Source organism: Apodemus sylvaticus, chromosome 11 (assembly GCF_947179515.1).
Source record: "Apodemus sylvaticus chromosome 11, mApoSyl1.1, whole genome shotgun sequence".
In the NCBI taxonomy this organism is placed as follows: Eukaryota; Metazoa; Chordata; class Mammalia; order Rodentia; family Muridae; genus Apodemus; species Apodemus sylvaticus.
In genome coordinates, this window is record NC_067482.1 from 9,825,318 (window position 1) to 9,845,745 (window position 20,428).

Here is a 20,428-nt window from a genome sequence, read left to right on the forward strand (position 1 = left end):
AATTCGAGGCCAGCCTGGTCTACGGAACAAGTTTCAGGAGAGCCAGGGCTACACAGAGAAACCCTGTCTTAGAAACAAAACAAACATAGAAGAGATGGCTCAGCAGATAAAGATTCTTGCCACTAGCAAGACCCATGACATGCGCCATGTTTGACCCCTGCCTTGGAGGGTAGAGAAGAGAACCAAACATCACAACTGTCTGGCCTGGCCTCCCCTCCCCTACACACACACACACACACACACACACACACACACACCAATTAAAATGTGGGGGGAAAAACCATGGTTATCAAAATTCCAAGAAACTTATACACTGAATGCTGTCTGAATTAAGTCGGAAAAACATTCAAATACAAGTTGAAGCTATGCAGTGATGTTCATTTATATTCTGTTAAAACAGACACACCTAGCACACACTCCATGAAAAATCTCAAGGAAGTTCAGTCTTCCAGTTGCTTCAGCCTCGCTTTCCTCTCTGCTTCTGACAGAGTGGGGTACAATCCACACATCTATATGAAACTGAAAGAAGAAAACGCCTTTATTAATTAATTACACGAAACTGACACGAAATCCCGTCAGAATAGCATCAGGATAAACAGGGCTGTTATAAAATTTACATCTCTGCATCCATTTCAGAGGAAGTATTACACATTAGAGCTCTTTGTGCTGTTACACTGGTTTCAATAAAACATTTTTTTTAAAAAAAATAGTTATTGACAAATATTCTCAAACTGTGTAAGACACAGGAAGGCAACTCCAAACCACGCGAACACGGGAGGGTTAGTGGTACCCATCGCAGCCCCAGCTATCCCAAGAGCTCTACGGGCGGCAGGCTGGGACTCGGAGCACATCCGTCCGTCCGTCCTGCCTGCCTGACCAGACCACCTTTCAGACTCATTCTCTGAGCAGGAAGGACCTCAGGCAGTGCCTCAGAACGCTGGGCCGTGAGTGTCAGTGCAGCAGTGGGGCCCGCTCTGAGACAGGGATGAGGGGCTGCTCTTTATGGTGCCTCCAAAGCCCGTCCAGTCTGGATAATAATTTCTCTAAACTAGCTTTCCATTTGGTAAATGATTTGATGAACATCACAGATTTGATTTGTATTTTTGCAGTTTCTTCTCCGGCCTTGGTAAGATTAGATTTACGGTCTGTCTATCTACAGTCTACACACACAGCATCTTACATGAATTTGGTCCTCGTGGGCTGACAGCTTTTCTCCCACTATGTGCCCATGGAGATTAATCTGAGCACACACCCACGTATATACTCTTCACATGTCAGTATGCACACGTAAGTAAGTGACTTTTACAGGTAGAATAAGCTAGACACTAGGGGACGGGGACTCTTCCTCAGACCTTGCTCTAGGTGGACGGCAGGTAGAGTTCGCTGAAGGACGTGATGAGGTTGTAGTATGTCTTCTCGTCGTCAGTTAGCCCTGCATTGCCAGGCCGCACCACCACAGCCACGTGCACGTCGGCTTCCTCGGCAGCGCTGGCCTCTGTGAGATGAAAGAACAGGTGAGACACCAGGGCCTGGCACCTGAGGGGACAGCAGGTCATCAGGGAGAGAGAACGCGGCGGGAGCCGGCACACAGTGAGACGATGCCCAAGTCTTTACAGATATAGATTCTATGCTAAGGAGCACCTCGTGTATGGGACAGAAAACAGCCCGTTGTACTGTGCTTTACTTAGAACTACTGATGAATGCAACACAGGCTGCTCTGGCCCACGCCCTTTGCCCATTCTTGCAGGTTATCCCAAAGAGCTGAGCTGATCCCCAAAGGGCAGGCTGTGGGGTCTAACACTGTTATCAAGTAGATGAGAGCAAAGGAGTCCTGTGATCCACTGCAGGGAGAGAACGCGCTCTCACTCAGGCCCCAACAGGCCATGCCCCTGCAGAGACTCCACTCAAAGCATGCAGCACCACCCCTGCATTACAGCCTGTGTACCTCTTATAGCGTATACTTAGCTGTCCTGACAAGACACATATGACTGTCCATCCCCTCCTAAGCTGTGGGGACCCTAGGGTCAGCGCCGGAACAGTGCCAGGTGAAGACAGTACAGACAAGAGCAGTCGCATTACATCAGATAAGCTGTGTGGGGGGGGGGGGGGGTCACAGGAGGCGCATGGTCCTCCCCCCATCTGACTGTCAGGTGGAAACCACAGCTAGCCCCACCTTTACATGCCTCTACTGTGTGCTAGGCACCACTGCTGACAACACGAGGACAGCGTAGCCCCGACCTTCCTTACCCCCGCCCCCCCCACACACACAGATCCAGAGCTAAGCAAGGAGCAGGCCTACAGCTTCCACCACCAGCCTGATGTGAGGCCAGTGCCCTAAAGCAAAGGCTGGCGCAGCACAGCGGGCCGCCTCCACGAAGGCGCCCAGCATGCGGCCGCGCCACTGGTCTGCACTCTGTGTGCCTCAAGTTCAAATTTTATTTTGCTCTTCCATACTTTAGTATCATTTGGAGTATCAGCTTGACTCTATGCCCTGCCTTGGTAGAAAAGGGATGAGTATGTGGTGCTAAAAGGACCAGAGACCACGGGACCAGAGACCACGGGACCAGAGACCATGGGACCAGAGACCACGGGACCAGAGACGACAGAAGAGTACAGCGAGCAGCCTCTACCTTTCCATCCCAGCAATGGACCATCCAGGGTCCAGCCCTCATGACTAATGTGTGGGAGCTGATGGCATGTGTGTGTGTGTGTGTGTGTGTGTGTGTGTGTGTGTGTGTATGCGTTATCCTTATCAGACATCTAAATACAGGTGATTTCATCTAAGGCCAACTTCTCCTATTCTTTTAACATTGGGACTATATAGCCAGACATGGTCAGCACTACATGGAGAACCCTGTCTCAAAACAACAATAAACAAACACAAACAGAGCTGGGAATATCTATGCTGGGTCCTTCACTGTGTATCTTCAGCCCTGGAGAATGGCTTAAATGAAACAAGAAAATCTGCAGGCCTCAAAGTTAGAAGAACCTCAAGACAAAACCATGAGGAAGGCCTAAGCAGTCTTGAGGAGCTGTGGGCAGTGAGACAGCTCAGCTCACCCAGAAAGGGCACGTACGTGCCACCAATGCTGACGGCAAGAGCTCCACTGCCCAAGCCCACATGGTAGGAGAAACAGACCTCCGTCCCCACCGCACACACTGCCTTCTGTTCTCTGTATGCAAGCAGCACAACATACAAACAAACAGTTAGAATTAGTGTGTGCACACGTGTGTGATGCATGTGCTGTGCATGTACACCCATGGAGACAAGAGGACAACCAAGTGTCAGTCCTCAGACACCGATGACCTTTTCCTTCTTGACATAGGGTCTGTCACTGGCCTGGAACTCACAGAGAGCCCAGGGATCTGCCGCCTCCTCCTCCCAAGCACTAGGATTACAACCACCAGCCACACCGGAGCACTTCACGAGGTGCTGCGTAACAAGCACTTCTGACTGAGCTGTCTTGGCAGCCCTGGGAGTTACAATCATGAATAGAACCAAAGCCAGAAGAAGACAGAAGTGTCTGGGATCACAAGATAAAGTCAACTGTGAGACTGGGGTATAGCTACCTGGGGTATAGCCACAGAGCCAACCTTTAATTCTATGTCTATGGGGAAATCAACCATGGAAAATGTTATTGAAATTAGAAGTAATCAAAACAAATTCAAGCTAAACCAGCTAAACTTACGAGGGCAACACAGGAAAAGGTTGCAAATTTTCATTCTTCACAGAAATCCTGAACACACCCTAAGCTTATAGTGATGGGGAGGGAATCTTATACTGCTCCCCAAATCCCTCAGCAGTGGAGTACAGCCTCAATCAGGACAGAGTCCACAGAGAAATACAACCAGCAAATGTTCCAGTGTGAGCGTTGCTGTCCCAGCTATCACTTCACATGGTCTGGCTCAGATACGCCTTGGGCTGGAGAAATGGTCCGTACTTCAAAGCACTGGCTGTTCTTCCAAAGGACCTGGGTTCAATTCCCAGCACCCACATGCTGACTCACAACCACCTGAAACTCCAGGTCCAGGGTATCCAATAATCTCGTCTAGCTTCCACATCCGTAATATAAGTCAGCCATAACATAAAATAAAAATAAATACATCTTTAAGAATAAGCCAAGCCTTGGCCTGCAGTGCGATCAGGTGTGTAAAAGGAAAACTTCCAGGGCCTGGAGAGATGCCTCAGTGGTTAAGACACTGGCTGCTCTTCCAGAAGTCCTGAGTTCAATTCCCAGCAACCACATGGTGGCTCACAACCATCTGTAATGGGATCCAATGTCATCTTCTAGTGTGTCTGAAGACAGCTACAGTGTATTCATAAGCATAAAATAAATAAATCTTATTAAAAAAAAAAAAAAACAACTTCCAGGATGTGAAGAATGTAAGCAGTTTACAGGATCCCAGCCCAGCTAGGACGAGGGGGAGAGAGCCTGGTCCTCACTGCTGCTCCAAACCTCAGGGCAGCAGGCCCTGGGGATGCTACCATCTGCCCAGACTACAAATCCCCACCAGCTACCAAGGACTATGAAGACACACTTTTCTTCTTAGTAGCAGTACCACTGTGACAGGCTCTGTATGGATACCATCATCTTATTATCTTGGCCTCACTCTTGACAGAGTCTCACTGAACTAGAACGTCTGCCCTGAGGTAGGTGACTGAGCAGCAAGCTCCCAGGACACAGCTGTCGTTGCTAAGGCTAGGACTTCAGGTAGAGGCTATGTGGGGGCTGGATATTTGAACTCAGGTCCTCATGGTTGCACAGCAAGCACTCTTACCCACAGAGCTACCTCCCTAGGCCTGAACCTTCCACAATGTTTCCTTGGAAGGTGACACGGACATCCAGTTATGCCACGTGAAGACAGCACACATAGGAGAGCTAAGGTGTACTCTCAACTGTCCCCTGAGCAGGCTTGCGGCCTTCAGTACTGGTCTCCATCAGGTATTGCTAAGGTCGGGGAGGTTGGGAACCTTTGGGGAACGGCCTCCCTGGCAGGTGCAGGCTCACAGAGGGTTCTAAGGAAGACCTGTTCCTCCTCTGTGGCTATGTGAGAGGAGAAGCCAGTGCAGGGCCCATGTCTCCCCACCGTGATGGCTCCATCCTCTGGACAGCACGAACCTCGCCCCCTTAAAGCGCTCAGGTGCCACATCGCAATGACAACACCGCCAGGACACCAAGCCTGACATTACTTACCTCCAGTGACATCCGTGAGAAACAGGATGTTGTTGGTGGAGCAGCCGATGCTATCCGCGATCTTCCGGTAACTAGCGCTCTCCACCTTGTGCCCAATCTTGGTGTCAAAGTGGCCATCGATGAGCTGATGGGGGAAGGGAAAGCCTGTTCAGTGCAGACCTACTTGCAATGGACTGCCTTCTTCACCTGCAGGCCTCCCTCTGAAATGCCCGCCCATTACAGTGACAGCATTTCACATGTATGTACTGAAAATATATCTCACGGAATGCTTTAAAGAAGCTACAAAAAACAAGTATTTTATGGTAATACACACTTGGAAGAAATCTCCTAGTTCAACACGGGTCCCATTTGGTTCTCATCAGCTCTACTTTATGCCGGAAATCACTCCAAGTATGCTTGCCCTACCTTCTAGTCTGAAAACACTGGTACATACAAACTGCTTCTTGGGCTGGGTTTTGCTCCGGATGGAAAAGGTTAATTTGTTTTTAACTATTAAAGAAGTTGACGCTGATGTTGCATACCTCTGTTGCATATTTGACTCCCTTGGTAACTGAAGGAGACTTTTACTACTGAAACCAGGCTTACCATGCCCTGGGTACTTACAATGTTAGACCTCACTCACTGCTGGTCTCAACAGACACAAAGTTTCTATCTGTAGCTATAAAATGACTGTCATTTATTAAAGGGTTCATTACTGGTTTAATATCTGCTATAGAAGACAAAAAGAAAATATATATATATGTATAACTAGAATATGGCACTCTATCCAAAACAAAAATGTTTTCTGAATATCCACTATGGGTCCAGAAAATCCCAATTTCAGAGACAGAAGCACGGCTAAGTGACAAAGTACTCTCTGAGTGTGGCAGGAAGCCATGGGCTCTAACTCCCTCAAGAAAGCTAACAGCCCACTAATTCTGTCTATTTAGCCTTTCTGGGAAGGGGAGGAGTTTTGAGTTGCTGATGTTCTGAATTAGAGGAATAGTACTTTCTAATGTGTCACCATGTTCATATATACATGTACCTTTTTATACATAAAAGTAAAAAATATATAAAATACATAAATATTTATTACATATAATTTATACAATGTGTGTATATGCTTTTGTGTATGTGTGCATGCACATACATATGTAACCTGGTTTTAGTACTAGCCTCACCAGAATTACTTAGGATTTAAATGTACTCTACACCTCTACTGACAACTCAAACTTCCTAGGAAACGAAACACTGCTTTCATATTTTAATGTTTGAGATAGTGAGGCCTCCTCATGGGCCCCTCAACCCCACTGTGTAGGCCGGCTGGCCTTGACAGTGTGATGCTATTACCTTAACCTCCTGAGAGATGCACTGGCAGATGCTCTAGCACACACAGCTTGGAACCTACACTGTGTGTGTGCCAGTGTGTGTGTGTGCACGTGTGTGCCCTTAGTTGCAGGAAAAAGCAAGCTGAGCAAGCCAGGCTGAGTGAGGCAGTAAAGCAGCCCTCGTTTGTGCTCCGGCATCCATGCTCCCAAATGATGCAGCAGTGTAAGCCAAATAAATCCTCCCAGGCTGCTGCTGGCCATAAGACTCATCAGAGCAAACAAAGTCGGACGCCAAGTAACCTACCTCAAGAATGTCTCCCTCTGTGGAATGCCCAAAGAGCAGCTTCTGTGCCTCCACGCTCCCTGACGAATAGATGTACACCTTCATTCCGGCCTCTCTCCACCTTTTGACTGCGGGAACCACATCTGCAAAGAACCTGGAGGGAAACCCAGCAAGTTACACGGCAAAGGTACCGGTTCAGCCAGATGACCATCAGACAGCACACGATGCCACGCACTCCTCTGTATTGGCTCCAATGGTGGCCTGAGAGGCAACCCCATAACACAGGGAATTCCTGTGGTTCTAAACAACAGGTCACTGGACTTCCAGGATCACAGAATAAAAGCAACAAGTTTAGTGGATGGAACAGCATTTAACAATAAAAATGTATAAAGGAATGAACTAGGGTGGTGAGCGGTGGGTGGAGAGATGGACCTTTGTGAAGAGCACTTACATGCTTGTACAGAGCCATATTGGGGCAGTCTTGCACTTGGTCAGAGTTTGACTTTGGTCAAGGTTAACTTCTCCCAGATAGCCAGGATCCTTCTCCACCCAGGGTGGAGTGCTCGAAGTAAAGGTTAAGTTCATTGTTCCTCCAGGTCTAGGAATTCCTGAATTAAACAGGTGACCCACCCAGCTGCCGGAGCAGTCAAGACGAGGACCTCCAAGAGAAGCTAGACAACTTCCACCGGAACTCAGCCTGGAGTCTGGGGGGAAGGGTTTGCCCAAACTGTTAAAAGGTCTGGCGCCATTAAAGTTTCCGGCTTTGATCAGTGAATATTGTCTTAGCCGTACTTCTTTTCACCCCTCTTCCCTATTTATTCCTCAGCTTCTGTTCCAGAAACCCACTTCGTAATAGCTGCAGGCAGCTATAGAACCCTACATATTGGCGCCCAACGTGGGGCAACCTGGTACGGGAGAATTTCCTGAGGTAACCCTATCCAGCGAAGCTTCCCAGAAAAGGTGATAAGGAATGGTATCCGCACGGTAAGCAACATAGAGGTCAAAACTAGCGCTAGTGAAAAATTGTGTCTATCGTTTTGAGTGCAGAGGGATACGGTTTTTCAAGCAAACTGTGTTGGCCCGGCACAGTGGCTGCTTGGGTTGAAAAGATAGGGAAATATGGGGAAGGAATTTGGTAGGCATTTGCCCAAAGCTCGTAAGAGCTGATTTCGGTGAAAAAGAAGGGGGTTTTAAAAATAAGCATATGTCCACAGCCTCTAAGAGCTGTTTAAAGAGGAAAATGGATGCAATTGCTTAACAAGCACGCTTAACTTTCTGTGTATCTTTCCGTGTTTGTCCCGGTGCACCGACTGTTTGTCTATGTGTATGTTTATGTCCTCTCTGTGTCTTTGTGTGAATGACTGTTTCATGTTAAAAAGAAAAATTGGTAAGGATTTCATCTGCTGGCAACCTCTTGAGCCAGCCACAGTTTGTGTGGAGATTGATTTAAAGGCGCGCCACAGCAGCGCAGCTCACTCACCCAAGAGACAAGCATGGCTGGGGAAAAAGCCGCTTTTAAAAGCCCAGAAGCCTCAAGATTTGGGAAGACCTTGGTTTGGCTTGTGAAATTCATGTAGTCGCTTTATACTTGTTTCTAATTGGTTTTAATGGTATAAGGCTTTACATTTCTTGACTAAAGAGTTATAAATTAATTGGGTATTATGTAAAAGGTATAGTGTTATTAAGAAAAGGTTAGTTTAAAACTGGTGATTCAGTGTTAGAGCCATCTTAACTAGCTACAGGTGGCCTAACGCAACTCATGCTTTGTTCTTGTTTATAATTGGATTTAAAGGTATATTTTGCATGTCTTGACTATAGAGTATTGGCTTAAGTCACTGGACATTATTTAAAAGGTATAATGTTGTTAACAAAAGTTAGGTTAAAGCTGGTAGTTTAGGGTAGTCGCCATTTTTAAACAACACGTGGCATGACGGTTAAAGCTGGTAGTTTAGGGTAGTCGCCATTTTTAAACAACACGTGGCATGACGCAATCCAGGAAATACAGGCCTTTAAGATGCTCCTAAATTGGCATGGTGTTTCATGTGAATCTTGGCCTGGAGATTGGACTTAATGAAGATTAAGATTTAAAATATTGTCTCTTTAATAAGTTACACTGTCATACACTTGAACATAAGAACTGGCAGACAAACCTTGTGCTGTAAATATGTGTTTGCCATTGATTTTAAAGAAAATAGATTGTTTAAAATTGGGATTTGCTTCCAAAATTGCAATTGTGCTCTAATATTGCAAGAAAACATTGAGTTACAATAAAAATCAGTGTGTCATTGGCTACAGTTTTCAGTTTGCAGGCTCATAATTCTTAACATTTTGTAATTTAAGATAATTTTGAGAGTGATACAGCTATGGGTTTTAGAGGCCCATTGCCACTTTTCCACAAGTTTATAGGCTACAATGGTAGGAGCAAAATTTAACCCTCCAAGATTAAAAAGGAGATCTTTGTGGAAATGTATTTGATATCAAGTAGGTTCCTTTGACCATGGAATTACTGGTTTCTTTTGTTTAATCCTCAAAACACAGGTTTGGGTCTGGTCTTAGATAAAAGGCTCAGATCTAGTCCTTGCCAAGGACTAAAGGTGGATCCTAGGGCAGATAAATAAAAAAAAAAAAAAAAAAATGTTTTGTCTGTGTTTCAATACTAGAAGTTAGGATCTTAAAATAGTCAGTGTATAATGTTCATAGAATGTTTGTTACAGGCCCTTGCTCCTATGGACTTTTAGAATTTTTAGGTAAATGGCTTTCAAAGGTTGTTAGGATATATTAATTGGCTTTATCTTATATTTACCTCATTTTAAGCTTGCCACAGAAGGTCTTAAACCTCTGTTTTCAAGGTAGGAAACGTCTGTTCCTTGCTTCAAGCAACAATCAAATTATTAATGGTTGGTCTATTACATGGCAAACATTTTTAGGCAAAATTAATAATTGTTATCCAAAAGAAAATTTGTACTATCAGATCACATGTTTATTCCTTTAAGTTTCTCCCTGCTTCAACACAGATACCTGAATTGGGTGCTATAACAGCTATTTTTAAGATGTTAAAAGTCAAGCTTTTAATAATAGTAGATATATATAGCTCATGGTTTATAATTGCTTAAAATTGGTCCATTTTTAATACTGCTAATTCTTAATTTCTACAGTTTATGCAAATGTGATTCAAATTTCTAAGAACAAAGGATATGTTCTCTAAATGACTGTCCTTTAGGTATTTGAAATAATTTTATATTTTGTGCACATCAAATTATAAAGATTTGTTCTTGATGTCCTCAATTTCTACCTCTACCACATAATGGTGTTAATCCTAGAGGACTTAGTTATTACAGATAAATGATATTCATATTTCTAAATTAGAAGATTAAAAAATATGTGCATGTGACTAATGATTCATTTTTAGGCTGTCTAGTTGCAACTGCTCTAACAGAAAAAGCAACTAAAAATGCTATGTTTATTTTATATAATTACATAGTTATTGCCTATGTTATGGGTTATACTTTGTGTTCCAACTTAAATTAATAAAACAATATCTTCTTGGAAGAGAGAAGAGAGGGGAAATCGTGTCCCTGTACATATCATTTATATTATGCTTTCATGTTTTTAAGAAAATTTTAAAATTTGGATGCCAAGAAACTCCTTGCTAAATGTATATGACATCTTGTAATTAGACATATTGATGTCTAGGTGAAATGAAGGAATTCACTTATTAACATATGCCATGATCCTGATTTAATATTGGGGGAGAAGGCATGTCCTCTGTTTTTTCCACAGAATGCTGCAGAAGATATGCTGACTGTGCTTGCTGAATGCCCAGACCATGGTAACATAAGAGCTATATTGGGTATATGTTCTTGACTTACCTCAATTGTCAAATGTCCCAGGTTAGATAAATTGCCTAGCTTCAAGCTTTTAGACTTTGTGGGACAGAACATGGAGACTGTTAAGCTAGCTTAGGAAAAATTAATCTAAAGAAGAGTTAAAATGACTCTTCTCCTTATTGTGTTCAGCTGACTCAACCATAGACTGGTCTAGAAATAATTCCAATATTGAAGATTCCAATTTTGAAGATGGCTAACAATCTTCAGCCAGCTGTGTTAATTTAACATATAGTCTCCACTTTTCCTGAGAAGTAACAGCTTATTTCTTGATACACAAGGCTACCTCTCCCACCTCAGAGGCCAAGCTTTGGGTCCTTAAAGTTGTTCATTTGCAACTGAATTGGATACTTCAGGGACAAGTTAATCCTATTCCACCTTTAACTCTTGACCTTGTTTGTTAAGCAGACTGGCTGTCTCCACCCAGGCTCACCTGGATGGAGAGATTACATGTCTGTTAAAGACACTTGCAGACCCCCCTGGCTTCAAAACTTACACAAGTGGATCTCCAAAGAGGGAGCCACATAGAACTCAGATCTATGTGTGTTTGTTTATGAACAAACATGGGTACCAGTGAGACTTGCGAGGCAAAGCACTGCATGGGGAGGTGAATTTCTGCTTCTGAGTCCCCAGGAAGTACACCTAATTGCATAGGGGTTAACGTCGAGAGGCTGTCCTTAAAATAATAAGGGAGCCTATTACCCCTCCTCTGAAAAAGACGTTATACAATATTTAAGAGGAATTACGGTCAATGCTTCCCCTCCTGGTTAAGGCCCGCCTTCTTATGAAGGATATTTATCCACTTGTTTTCTACCTCCTCGTGTTCTAATTAATAAAAAAAGGGAGGACATGTACAGAGCCATATTGGGGCAGTCTTGCACTTGGTCAGAGTTTGACTTTGGTCAAGGTTAACTTCTCCCAGATAGCCAGGATCCTTTTCCACCCAGGGTGGAGTGCTCGAAGTAAAGGTTAAGTTCATTGTTCCTCCAGGTCTAGGAATTCCTGAATTAAACAGGTGACCCACCCAGCTGCCGGAGCAGTCAAGACGAGGACCTCCAAGAGAAGCTAGACAACTTCCACCGGAACTCAGCCTGGAGTCTGGGGGGAAGGGTTTGCCCAAACTGTTAAAAGGTCTGGCGCCATTAAAGTTTCCGGCTTTGATCAGTGAATATTGTCTTAGCCGTTACTTCTTTTCACCCCTCTTCCCTATTTATTCCTCAGCTTCTGTTCCAGAAACCCACTTCGTAATAGCTGCAGGCAGCTATAGAACCCTACACATGCTCTCGCAGAGGACCTGGGTCTGCTCCCAGCACCCACACACAACCTCACAACTTCCTGTAATTCCAGCTCTAGGAAATCAGTACCCTCTTCGGACCTCCAGGGCACCAACATGTATGTGACTTACCATATACGCAAACAAAAGACTTATACAAACCTAAGAAGCTGATTATGTTTGAAGTCTCAAGGAGCTAAAATAAAACAATATAAACAATACTATATAATTATTATTTACAAAAAGAGGCTAATTTACTTTCATTGTGCTTTGAGAAACATGAAAATTCTTTCCTCCCCATTTTGAAAGGATTCACTTTGGTGTTTTGCTTGAGTACATGTAAGCGTACTTCCTGCGTGCATGTAAGGGCAGACCCTGAAATTCCAATGCTTCTTCTAAAGGGCAGATCCTTGTACCAGCATAAAAAAAATGACATTTCATCTAACAAAATACATGACATAAAAAGGAAACACAGGCAGCTGAGAATGGCCCTGAATACGAGGATTACAGACGAGTGAATGAAAACCCTTCAAAGAACAAGAACCTCTCGGGTCAGCTGGGTGTGCAGAGAGGCACACAGCTATAAATTCCAGCCCTGGGAAGGCTGATAGAGGAAACTCAGCATGAAGCCATGCTGAGTTACACTGCAAGTTCCAGGCCGGCCTGAGACAGACAGACAGACAGACAGACACAGACAGACAGATGGTAAGAACCTATCTTAAATTGTTTTTATTACATCTTGTATGTGCATACACACACCTGCACACAACACTTATCAAGGTCGGAGGTCACCTGCAGAAGTGGTTTACCTCCTTTCACAATGTGGATCCTAGGACTGGAACTCATGTTATCAAGAGGTGGCAGCATCCGCCCTTGTCACTAAGCTGCCTGACTAGCCTGAGTCTGTTACATTTTGTTTGTAAAGCTCAGCAATACAATACTCAGGGGAGACCAATCAGAAAGCGCATCACCCTGCGAGCCACAAAGATTATGAGGGTGCTGGAAAAAGTGGAGGCAGAGCGGTGCTAAGTAACCGCAAGGCGACAGGCATGCTGCCCCACGGCGTCACCCCTTTCTGGTTTTATTATCGTATGTGCAGTATGCGGTCTCACAGCTTCTCCCCTTTTCTGGTTTCATTTATTATTTTATGTGTATGAGTGTTTTATGTACACATATGTGTGACTGTGCGCCATGTGTGTGTTTCACGCCCGAGGTCAGGGGTGGACACTGGGTCCCCTAGACTGGGGTTACGAGTGCTGGCAGTTCACCCTGGGCCCTCTGCACGAGCAGCAAGTGTTCCTAACTGCTGGCCGTCTCTCCGGCCCTCTCTGCAAAAGGCACGATAGTTATGAGAGGCCGCTGGGACCCGGGGTCACCGACTGGGACACCGACGGAAGGCTCAGGGAAGTCCACCTCCTAACACCACAGATGCACACCACCATACCAGGCCCAGGCTGCCACTTTTTAGGAAGCTGTTTTAAATGTCTTCCTCCTCGCCCACAAAGCCCCACGTGCAGATCTGGGGTACGAAGCTGAATGAAATACTTCTGAAACAAAAGCAAACAACTCACTTGCTACAAAAAGGCAATCCTGATCTGAGCTCCCACCCCACCCCCCAGCCCCTTGAGACAGGGTCCCTTTATGTACCCTCCCCTTGCTGGACTCTGAGATCTGCCTGCCTCTGCCTTCTAAATGCTCGGATGCAGTGTGCATGCTACAGCACCAGGCAGCTCTATCACCTTTTACCAACTGTGCCCCTCACAGGGGGGAAGGGAGGGGAGGGAAGGGCACAGGCGAGGTTGCACTGGGCTCTGGGCTCTGACCTGTCTCATCATCAGAGCACTTACTCTGCCTTCATGCGGCCGGCCATGAAAGCGGCCTTCCACATGTGGCCTTGCAGCTGTTTGAGCGCTGTGGTCTTGCGGTCATGAGACATCTGCCAGTACACGTTGTCTACCACGGCCTGGATCGTCTGCTGCAGATCGCCACCAGATGCCACAGGGATTGGAACGGCCCCATCCAGATGTGCATCTTCTTCAGCCTTCAAATCAGAGACAAGTCTATGCACGTGCGCATTTAAAAAGCATTATATGCATACACTATTACACACACATGCACCCATGCACACATGTGTTTTTTAAAAAAAGATACAGCAGAAACCAGACAGGATTTCATTAGGTAAAAAAGCACTGGCCACCAAGCCTGAAGACCTGAGCTCAGTCTCTGAGACCCACGTGATCAAAAGGGGAGAATGACTCTCAGACTGTGCTCTGACCTCCCCAAGCGATCCATCCCACACACTCTCCTCTCTCCCTCCCTCTCTCAATTACAACATTTAAAAAATAATCTATGATCCTAACATACAAGTTTGTGTTGCCTTTCTTGCTAACCCAAAGGCATGCTGAGGAGAAGAAAAGACAGACAGTGACTATAAGTCCTGGTGTCAGGCTGAGTCAGTTGATGGCATACGCACATTAGGATTAATTGAGACGGATCATTTCCTCAGGGCTTTAACTGGAGAGCGAACAGGAAAAAGTATTCATTAGAAAACGGATTAATTAGTTCATGGCTAATGGAAAGGAACCCAGATGGTGACAGCACTGGCTCCCCTCTGCCTCTCTCTGGAGAGAAGGCTCAGCAGTTAAGAGCACTGACTGCTCTTCCAAACGAAGGTCCTGAGTTCAAGTCCCAGCAACCACATGGTGGCTCACAACTATCTGTAATGGGATCTGACGCCCTCTTCTGGTGTGTCTGAAGACAACTACAGTGTACTTACATATAATAATAAATAAATCTTTAAAAAAAAAAAAAAAGAAAAGAAAAAAAAACCTCCAAGTTCGGTCCCCAGTAGACTCCATGTCAGATGGCTAACAAATGTCTGGAAATCCAGCTCCGGGGTTATGTGATGTCCCCCGGCTTCTGTAAGTGTACACACACACACACACACACACACAATTTGACTGCAATTCAATTACAAGGGTTTTGCAACAATGCAATGAATGCATTATCTAAGCGTAAGAGAGCATGTATGCTCAGAGCATTTGCTGAGACGATAAGAAGGTACCCTCAGGACAAGCAGGGAAGCCCAACCCTGCCCGACCCAAAGGGTGTTAGTTGTTTCTAATCTCAGCCCTCACAGCCCCCTTGGGAAAGCTGCTGGTGAGGGCGCACAGCGTGGAAGGTCTCTGTCCCAAGGACAGGCTGCACGGCGCACATGTGCAAGAACAAAGATGCAGACTGACGAGGGAGCGGCAGAGAGCAGTCTGAGGACTGTGCTTGAGGAGCCTGGTAGGGTGCCGGGGTGTGACGGGCACTGTACTGGGGGACTCTCCTGCTGGGAGGTACAAAAGTAGAAATCGACAAGTTGCTGACACTTGGTGACATTAATGATATGGGCTGACACTGCACAAAGCCTTCTGTCTTCCCCCAGAAAGGCTTCATTTCACAAATGCACAAGGCTTTTATGCCATTTAAACAAGTCGCTGAAAGAGGCAATTCCGCAGACACAGGTTGCTCTGACTTGCTGCTCCTGTCTTGCTACATGCTGTGAAGCCCTAGGCAGGCAAGCCACTGCAGCGTCTGCCTGGACAGCGTGATTGACAGCTCGCTCAGAGCTCGCTAAGTCTCCAAGCATGCTCCGCTCTGAGGCTGCGGAGTGGGAAGAGGGTCCTAACCTGCTTCCTCAGCAGGCTGACATCCTGCTGACACTCGGCCTCCTCCCAGTGCGTCTGCAGATACTCCTTGACATTTTCTTTGATATACGGAAATAAAATGTCCTGGAAAAAAGAAGAGTGAAACAAGAATTTAAAACGCGGGCTGGTATTTTCTGAACTGCATCACACAATCTGTGTCTTTTATAATCTTACCTTAACTAACAAAGTGAACTGTGGAAGTCCCAGTGGAAGACACGGCTGCGGGCCTGTTCCCAGTGGGACACAAAGGGGACTAAGAGACCTACGTGGGGAGCCGGCCAGCTAGTCCTGCTTGTATTTTAAATGACGCTTTGTTGGAATACAGCCACAATCATTTACTTACAGTTTCTGGCTATTTGGGGCCATAATGGTCAAGGTAAGACCATTTAGCCCACAAAGCCTAAAACATACTCCCCAGGCATTTTCCACAAATCTGCTAAATCTCAGACCATAGATTCTTGCTTGCCTTATTTTTTGAATTTTCTATCTTTATTGTATGTATATGAGTGTTCAACTTTATATGTGTACCCACAGAGGATGTCTGCCTCAGACCTGGAGTTACGACAGTTATAAGGCCACGTGGATGCTTGGGTGCTGGGGAACTGAATGTGGATTGGCAAGAGCAGAAAGTGATTGTAACTACTACACCTCTCCATCCTGAGGCCACAGATTCTTGAGGGCATGGATGGGCAGTGCTTTGCTGAAAAATACCAGTGTGACTCAGGTATCAGTTAAATGGTATCCAGATAGCAATGTTAAAGGGACAGTACACCAGAGGCTTGGTCGGACTTCTTCCAGCGCATCCTGAAGTGGCTGTGCAGTTACGAGTATGCCTTACAGACAGACAGGAGGAATGACTGAAGACCGAGTAAACCTACACTATGTAGTAAGGGAGTTCCAGGCCAGTTCCTGCTACAAAGGGAGACCCTGCCTCAAGGAAAACAAGAAAAAGATACGCAAACTTATGTGCAAAGCAATTCACTAACAAATAACATGTCAGTAACTCACATGCTGAGGTTATAGCACACTGATCAATGTTTTATTTATTGGGGAAGGGGGCTAGAGAGACGGATCCACAGTTACGAGGGCTGGCGGCTCTCACAGAGGACCCAGAGGTGATTTCTGGCACTCACAGGGTTGCCCACCACCACCTGTAACTCCAGATCCAAGGGACACCAGCCACGCCCTCTTCTGTCCTCCTAGAGTACTTACAAGCACGTGGGGCACAGACATACACAAATGCAGAGAAAACACCCAGACAAATAATTTATCTGTTAAAGTATTGTTTAGTGCCAAGGCCTGAACCCAGGGCCCTTTGCCCTCCTTTCTCTTTATTTATTTTTATTATTTTAATTTATGTGTAAGGAGGGTAGTGCACATGAATGCAGGTGCCCACAGAGGCTAGGGTGTCAGACTCCTCTGGAGCTGTGTTACAGGCAGCTGAGGTGGGTGCTGGGAATAGAACTCAGGTCCTCAGAATGTGCTCCTAACCACTGAACCACCCCTCCAGCCTGGCCTTCACCGTCTAAGGAAATGCCTTTCTGATACACTTACACTCATGGCTCCTTCTCTAGTTAAAATGTCTGAATGTACACACCCTCAAGTTATATTACAGTACATATAACCATTTCTTTTAAACGCTGAATACAGAACCCACACGTAGACTTCAGAGGTCTCTTATTTTAAGCTAAAGTATAATGAATTAAATTCATTATACCTGCTTAAAATCACTCACTTTATTGATTGAAAAATCCACCAGCTGCCTCCACCTTGAGACGGGCTCTCTATTTGGCCTAGACTGGCCTCACACTTGCAATCCTTACACTTCAGCCTTCCAGATTATAGGTATATGCCGCCTCGCCTGGCTAAAAGATACTTTTAATAAATGCTACAAAAATCAGAAATGTAGAAGTTCTCTTCTTTTTTGCTATTTAAGTTTGCTATGTAGATGGGCAATGGTGGCACACGCCTTTAATCCCAGCACTTGGGAAGCAGAGGCAAAGGCAGGCGGATTTCTGAGTTCAAGGCCAGCCTGGTCTACAGTTTGAGTTCCAGGACACTCAGGGCTACAGAGAAACCCTGTCTCAGAAAAAGAAAAAGAAAAAAAGGTTGACTATGTAGTCCAGGTTAGCCTCAACCTCCTGAGTAACTATAGGCACAAGCTAACACATCCAAAGAACCTGAAGGGAAGCTGGGGGAGGGGGGGGTATGACAACAGAATCGAGCAAAGGTTCTAAGCCTGTATCACAACCCCTCAATGTTCTGGGACCTTCTAGGGAACCTGCAAAGTAAAACTACTTCCAGAGCACACTGCAGAGCACTCTACACAAATGCAGAGAAAACACCCAGACAAATAATTTATCTGTTAAAGTATTGTTTAGTGCCAAGGCCTGAACCCAGGGCCCTTTGCCCTCCTTTCTCTTTATTTATTCTTGACTGCTGACGTGGTCAATGATGGTAAAGACATCTTTACAGGTAAGTCAGCAGAGGGACTAACTTAGCAACTGCTGCCAGTCACCTTCCAACAAGTATCAATGGCTTCTACTACATTTCAAGATGCTACTGACTTCCCTGCCCCTCCTCTTCCTTCTCACTGAGAGTGTGCAATGGGGTTTTCCACAGGCCAGGCAAACACAAAGACCAATACAGATGTAAGAATCCGACCTCGGGGCTGGGGAGGCCACGACCCAGTTACTGAGAAATGACCTGCTGGTTCAGGCTAGGCGGACGTGACTAAGACTGTATGTCTATTAACAGATAAACTGATGCTTGAAGATGCACTCTTTACCATGTTCCCCAAACAAGCATTTTTCATGCTGATATTCACGCTAACAAAGCACTGAGGTTTACTGCTCCTATGTAAAATGAAAAGTCCTTAGGCACATGTGGGGAGCACAGACCTCTAGGAGTCTCAAAACAAAACGAAGTGACAACGATAAAGAGTTCTCTACTGCTCAGTCTTACTTCCCAATACGGCAAATACAGAAATAGGACTCGAGATAGACAAGTTCACAGAGCAGTTTCCAGAGACACAGAGTGCTTAGAAAAGGCTCTCGGCAGGGTCACCTGAGACCAGGTATAATTTTACTGAGTATAAAAATTACAGTGTTTCCATTCTACACCACAGTGGTCAGAAGGCCCTGAAAATACAAGATCCTAATACTGGCAAAGTGGGCTCACTATGTGTTATGTAATTAGAATAATTACTCCAAGTCATTCCACACTGCGGCCTCTCCTCACTTGGCCTCCTCCGAAGCTCCTGAATCACTGTACAGACAGACAGACAGACAGACACACACACACAATGGGAAGGTTGTGGGGCTGGGGGTGAGCGCCTGTCACCAGTAACAGCCATGAAATAAAGTTAGGATATCTAATAGTCAGTAGACCATCTCGGTGTCATCTCGGTGGTTTGGGTATATAACGAGAAGCCCAGGCAGGTGTGTGTGTATGCGGAGGAGTGAGCCAGGGCCTTCCGCATGCTAGGAAAACACCCACTATAGAGAATGCCCAAGTCTGAGAAATTATAAAATGTATCTAAAACCAAAATCTAAGTACAACTCCCAAATGAAAATCACCAAGGTCTTCTAACTTCTTCTGTTTACATCCTCAAAACCCCTTGTCCACACCTCACCTGTTCAACAATGACAAAGAAGCCAACTGCCGGCTTGGCCGGTCTCACGCATGCAGGGCAGAACAGACGCACAGGAGCCGCGAGCTAGGCGCACCCTCCAGCACACCTGGCAGAGAAGCCGTGCGGAGCTCACACAAACGGCTCTAGAATAAGAAAGAGCTGAGCACCAGACTCTCCTGCAAGGCCCCAGTACACGGACACTCTTCCTACTGAGTAGTTCAGGTTCCTTCTGCCCCCGCAGTCCTCCTCCCCCTCCCCGCTCACCACATCCCCTCCCATCCCTTAATAGGCTCCAGGTAGGACAGCAAGCTGGCTCTCCTGAGAACACTGCCTGACAAGATGCCACATTCAGCCAGACACACGTACAGACAAGATGTACACACAGCTAAAGCAGTGTTTACTGCGGGACCGGTCATAGAGCAGTGGGCCTGGGGGAGTCTCGGCCTTCAGCAACATCAGCAAACTATGAGGGTGCAGGGGGTGCAACCCTGACGCAGGGAGCTGGGGAGAGGAGGAGCAGGAGTGGGAGGAGCACCGGAGGCTGCACAGAGCTCTGCTGCGGCCTGTTGTGGTAAGACCCCGAATCAAAATCAAAACGAACAGGAAGCGCTCGCTGCACAGCACTTAGAAGGCAATGTGATAGTCACCTTTATCAGCACAAATACAGAACAGGATATTCTTAGGGGTTCGGCCAAATGTGTGATATCTCTTTAAACCAAGATCTAAAGCAAACTGGCAAGTCTGGCCCTAGCTGGACTGTTCATAGGGGCGTGGCCTTGTTGGGGGGAGGAGGCACACACTGGGGACGAATTCTAAGGTTTCAAAAGACAGGTGTAAGCTTAAAAAAAAAAAAAAAAAAAGAGTGTCACATGTGCTTAGAGGCCAGAGAGGCCATCAGAGCTCTTGGAACTGGAGTTACGGTCAGTTGTCAGCCATCGTGTAGGTGCTAGGGCCCGTGGAAGGGCAGACAGTGCTCTTAACTATGAGCTATCTCACCAGCCCCAAAGGATGCCTCTTAGCTACTGCCCAGTGCTGTGCCGCTGTCCAGTAAGCTCTGTCACTGTCCCAGTGCTGTGCTGCTGTCCTGTAAGCTCTGTCACTGCCCAGTGCTGTGCTGCTGTCCTGTAAGCTCTGTCACTGCCCAGTGCTGTGCTGCTGTC

At 45.9% G+C, this 20,428-nt stretch overlaps 1 protein-coding gene across 2 annotated transcripts in view; it reads right to left on the bottom strand.

The window, feature by feature from the left end:
* Positions 1-357: 357 nt before the first annotated feature.
* Positions 358-20,428, bottom strand: part of Enoph1 (enolase-phosphatase 1) — a 32,616-nt gene continuing 12,545 nt past the window's right edge. The window contains exons 2-7 of one of the 2 annotated variants that reach the window (XM_052199490.1): positions 15,617-15,718; positions 13,790-13,983; positions 6,807-6,939; positions 5,196-5,319; positions 1,353-1,495; positions 358-519 (exon numbers count right to left, since the gene is read on the bottom strand). In XM_052199490.1, the coding sequence (XP_052055450.1) occupies positions 1,359-1,495; positions 5,196-5,319; positions 6,807-6,939; positions 13,790-13,983; positions 15,617-15,718 (690 nt within the window). In that variant the 3' untranslated portion in view covers positions 358-519; positions 1,353-1,358. The other variant, XM_052199489.1, reaches the window with a different exon arrangement.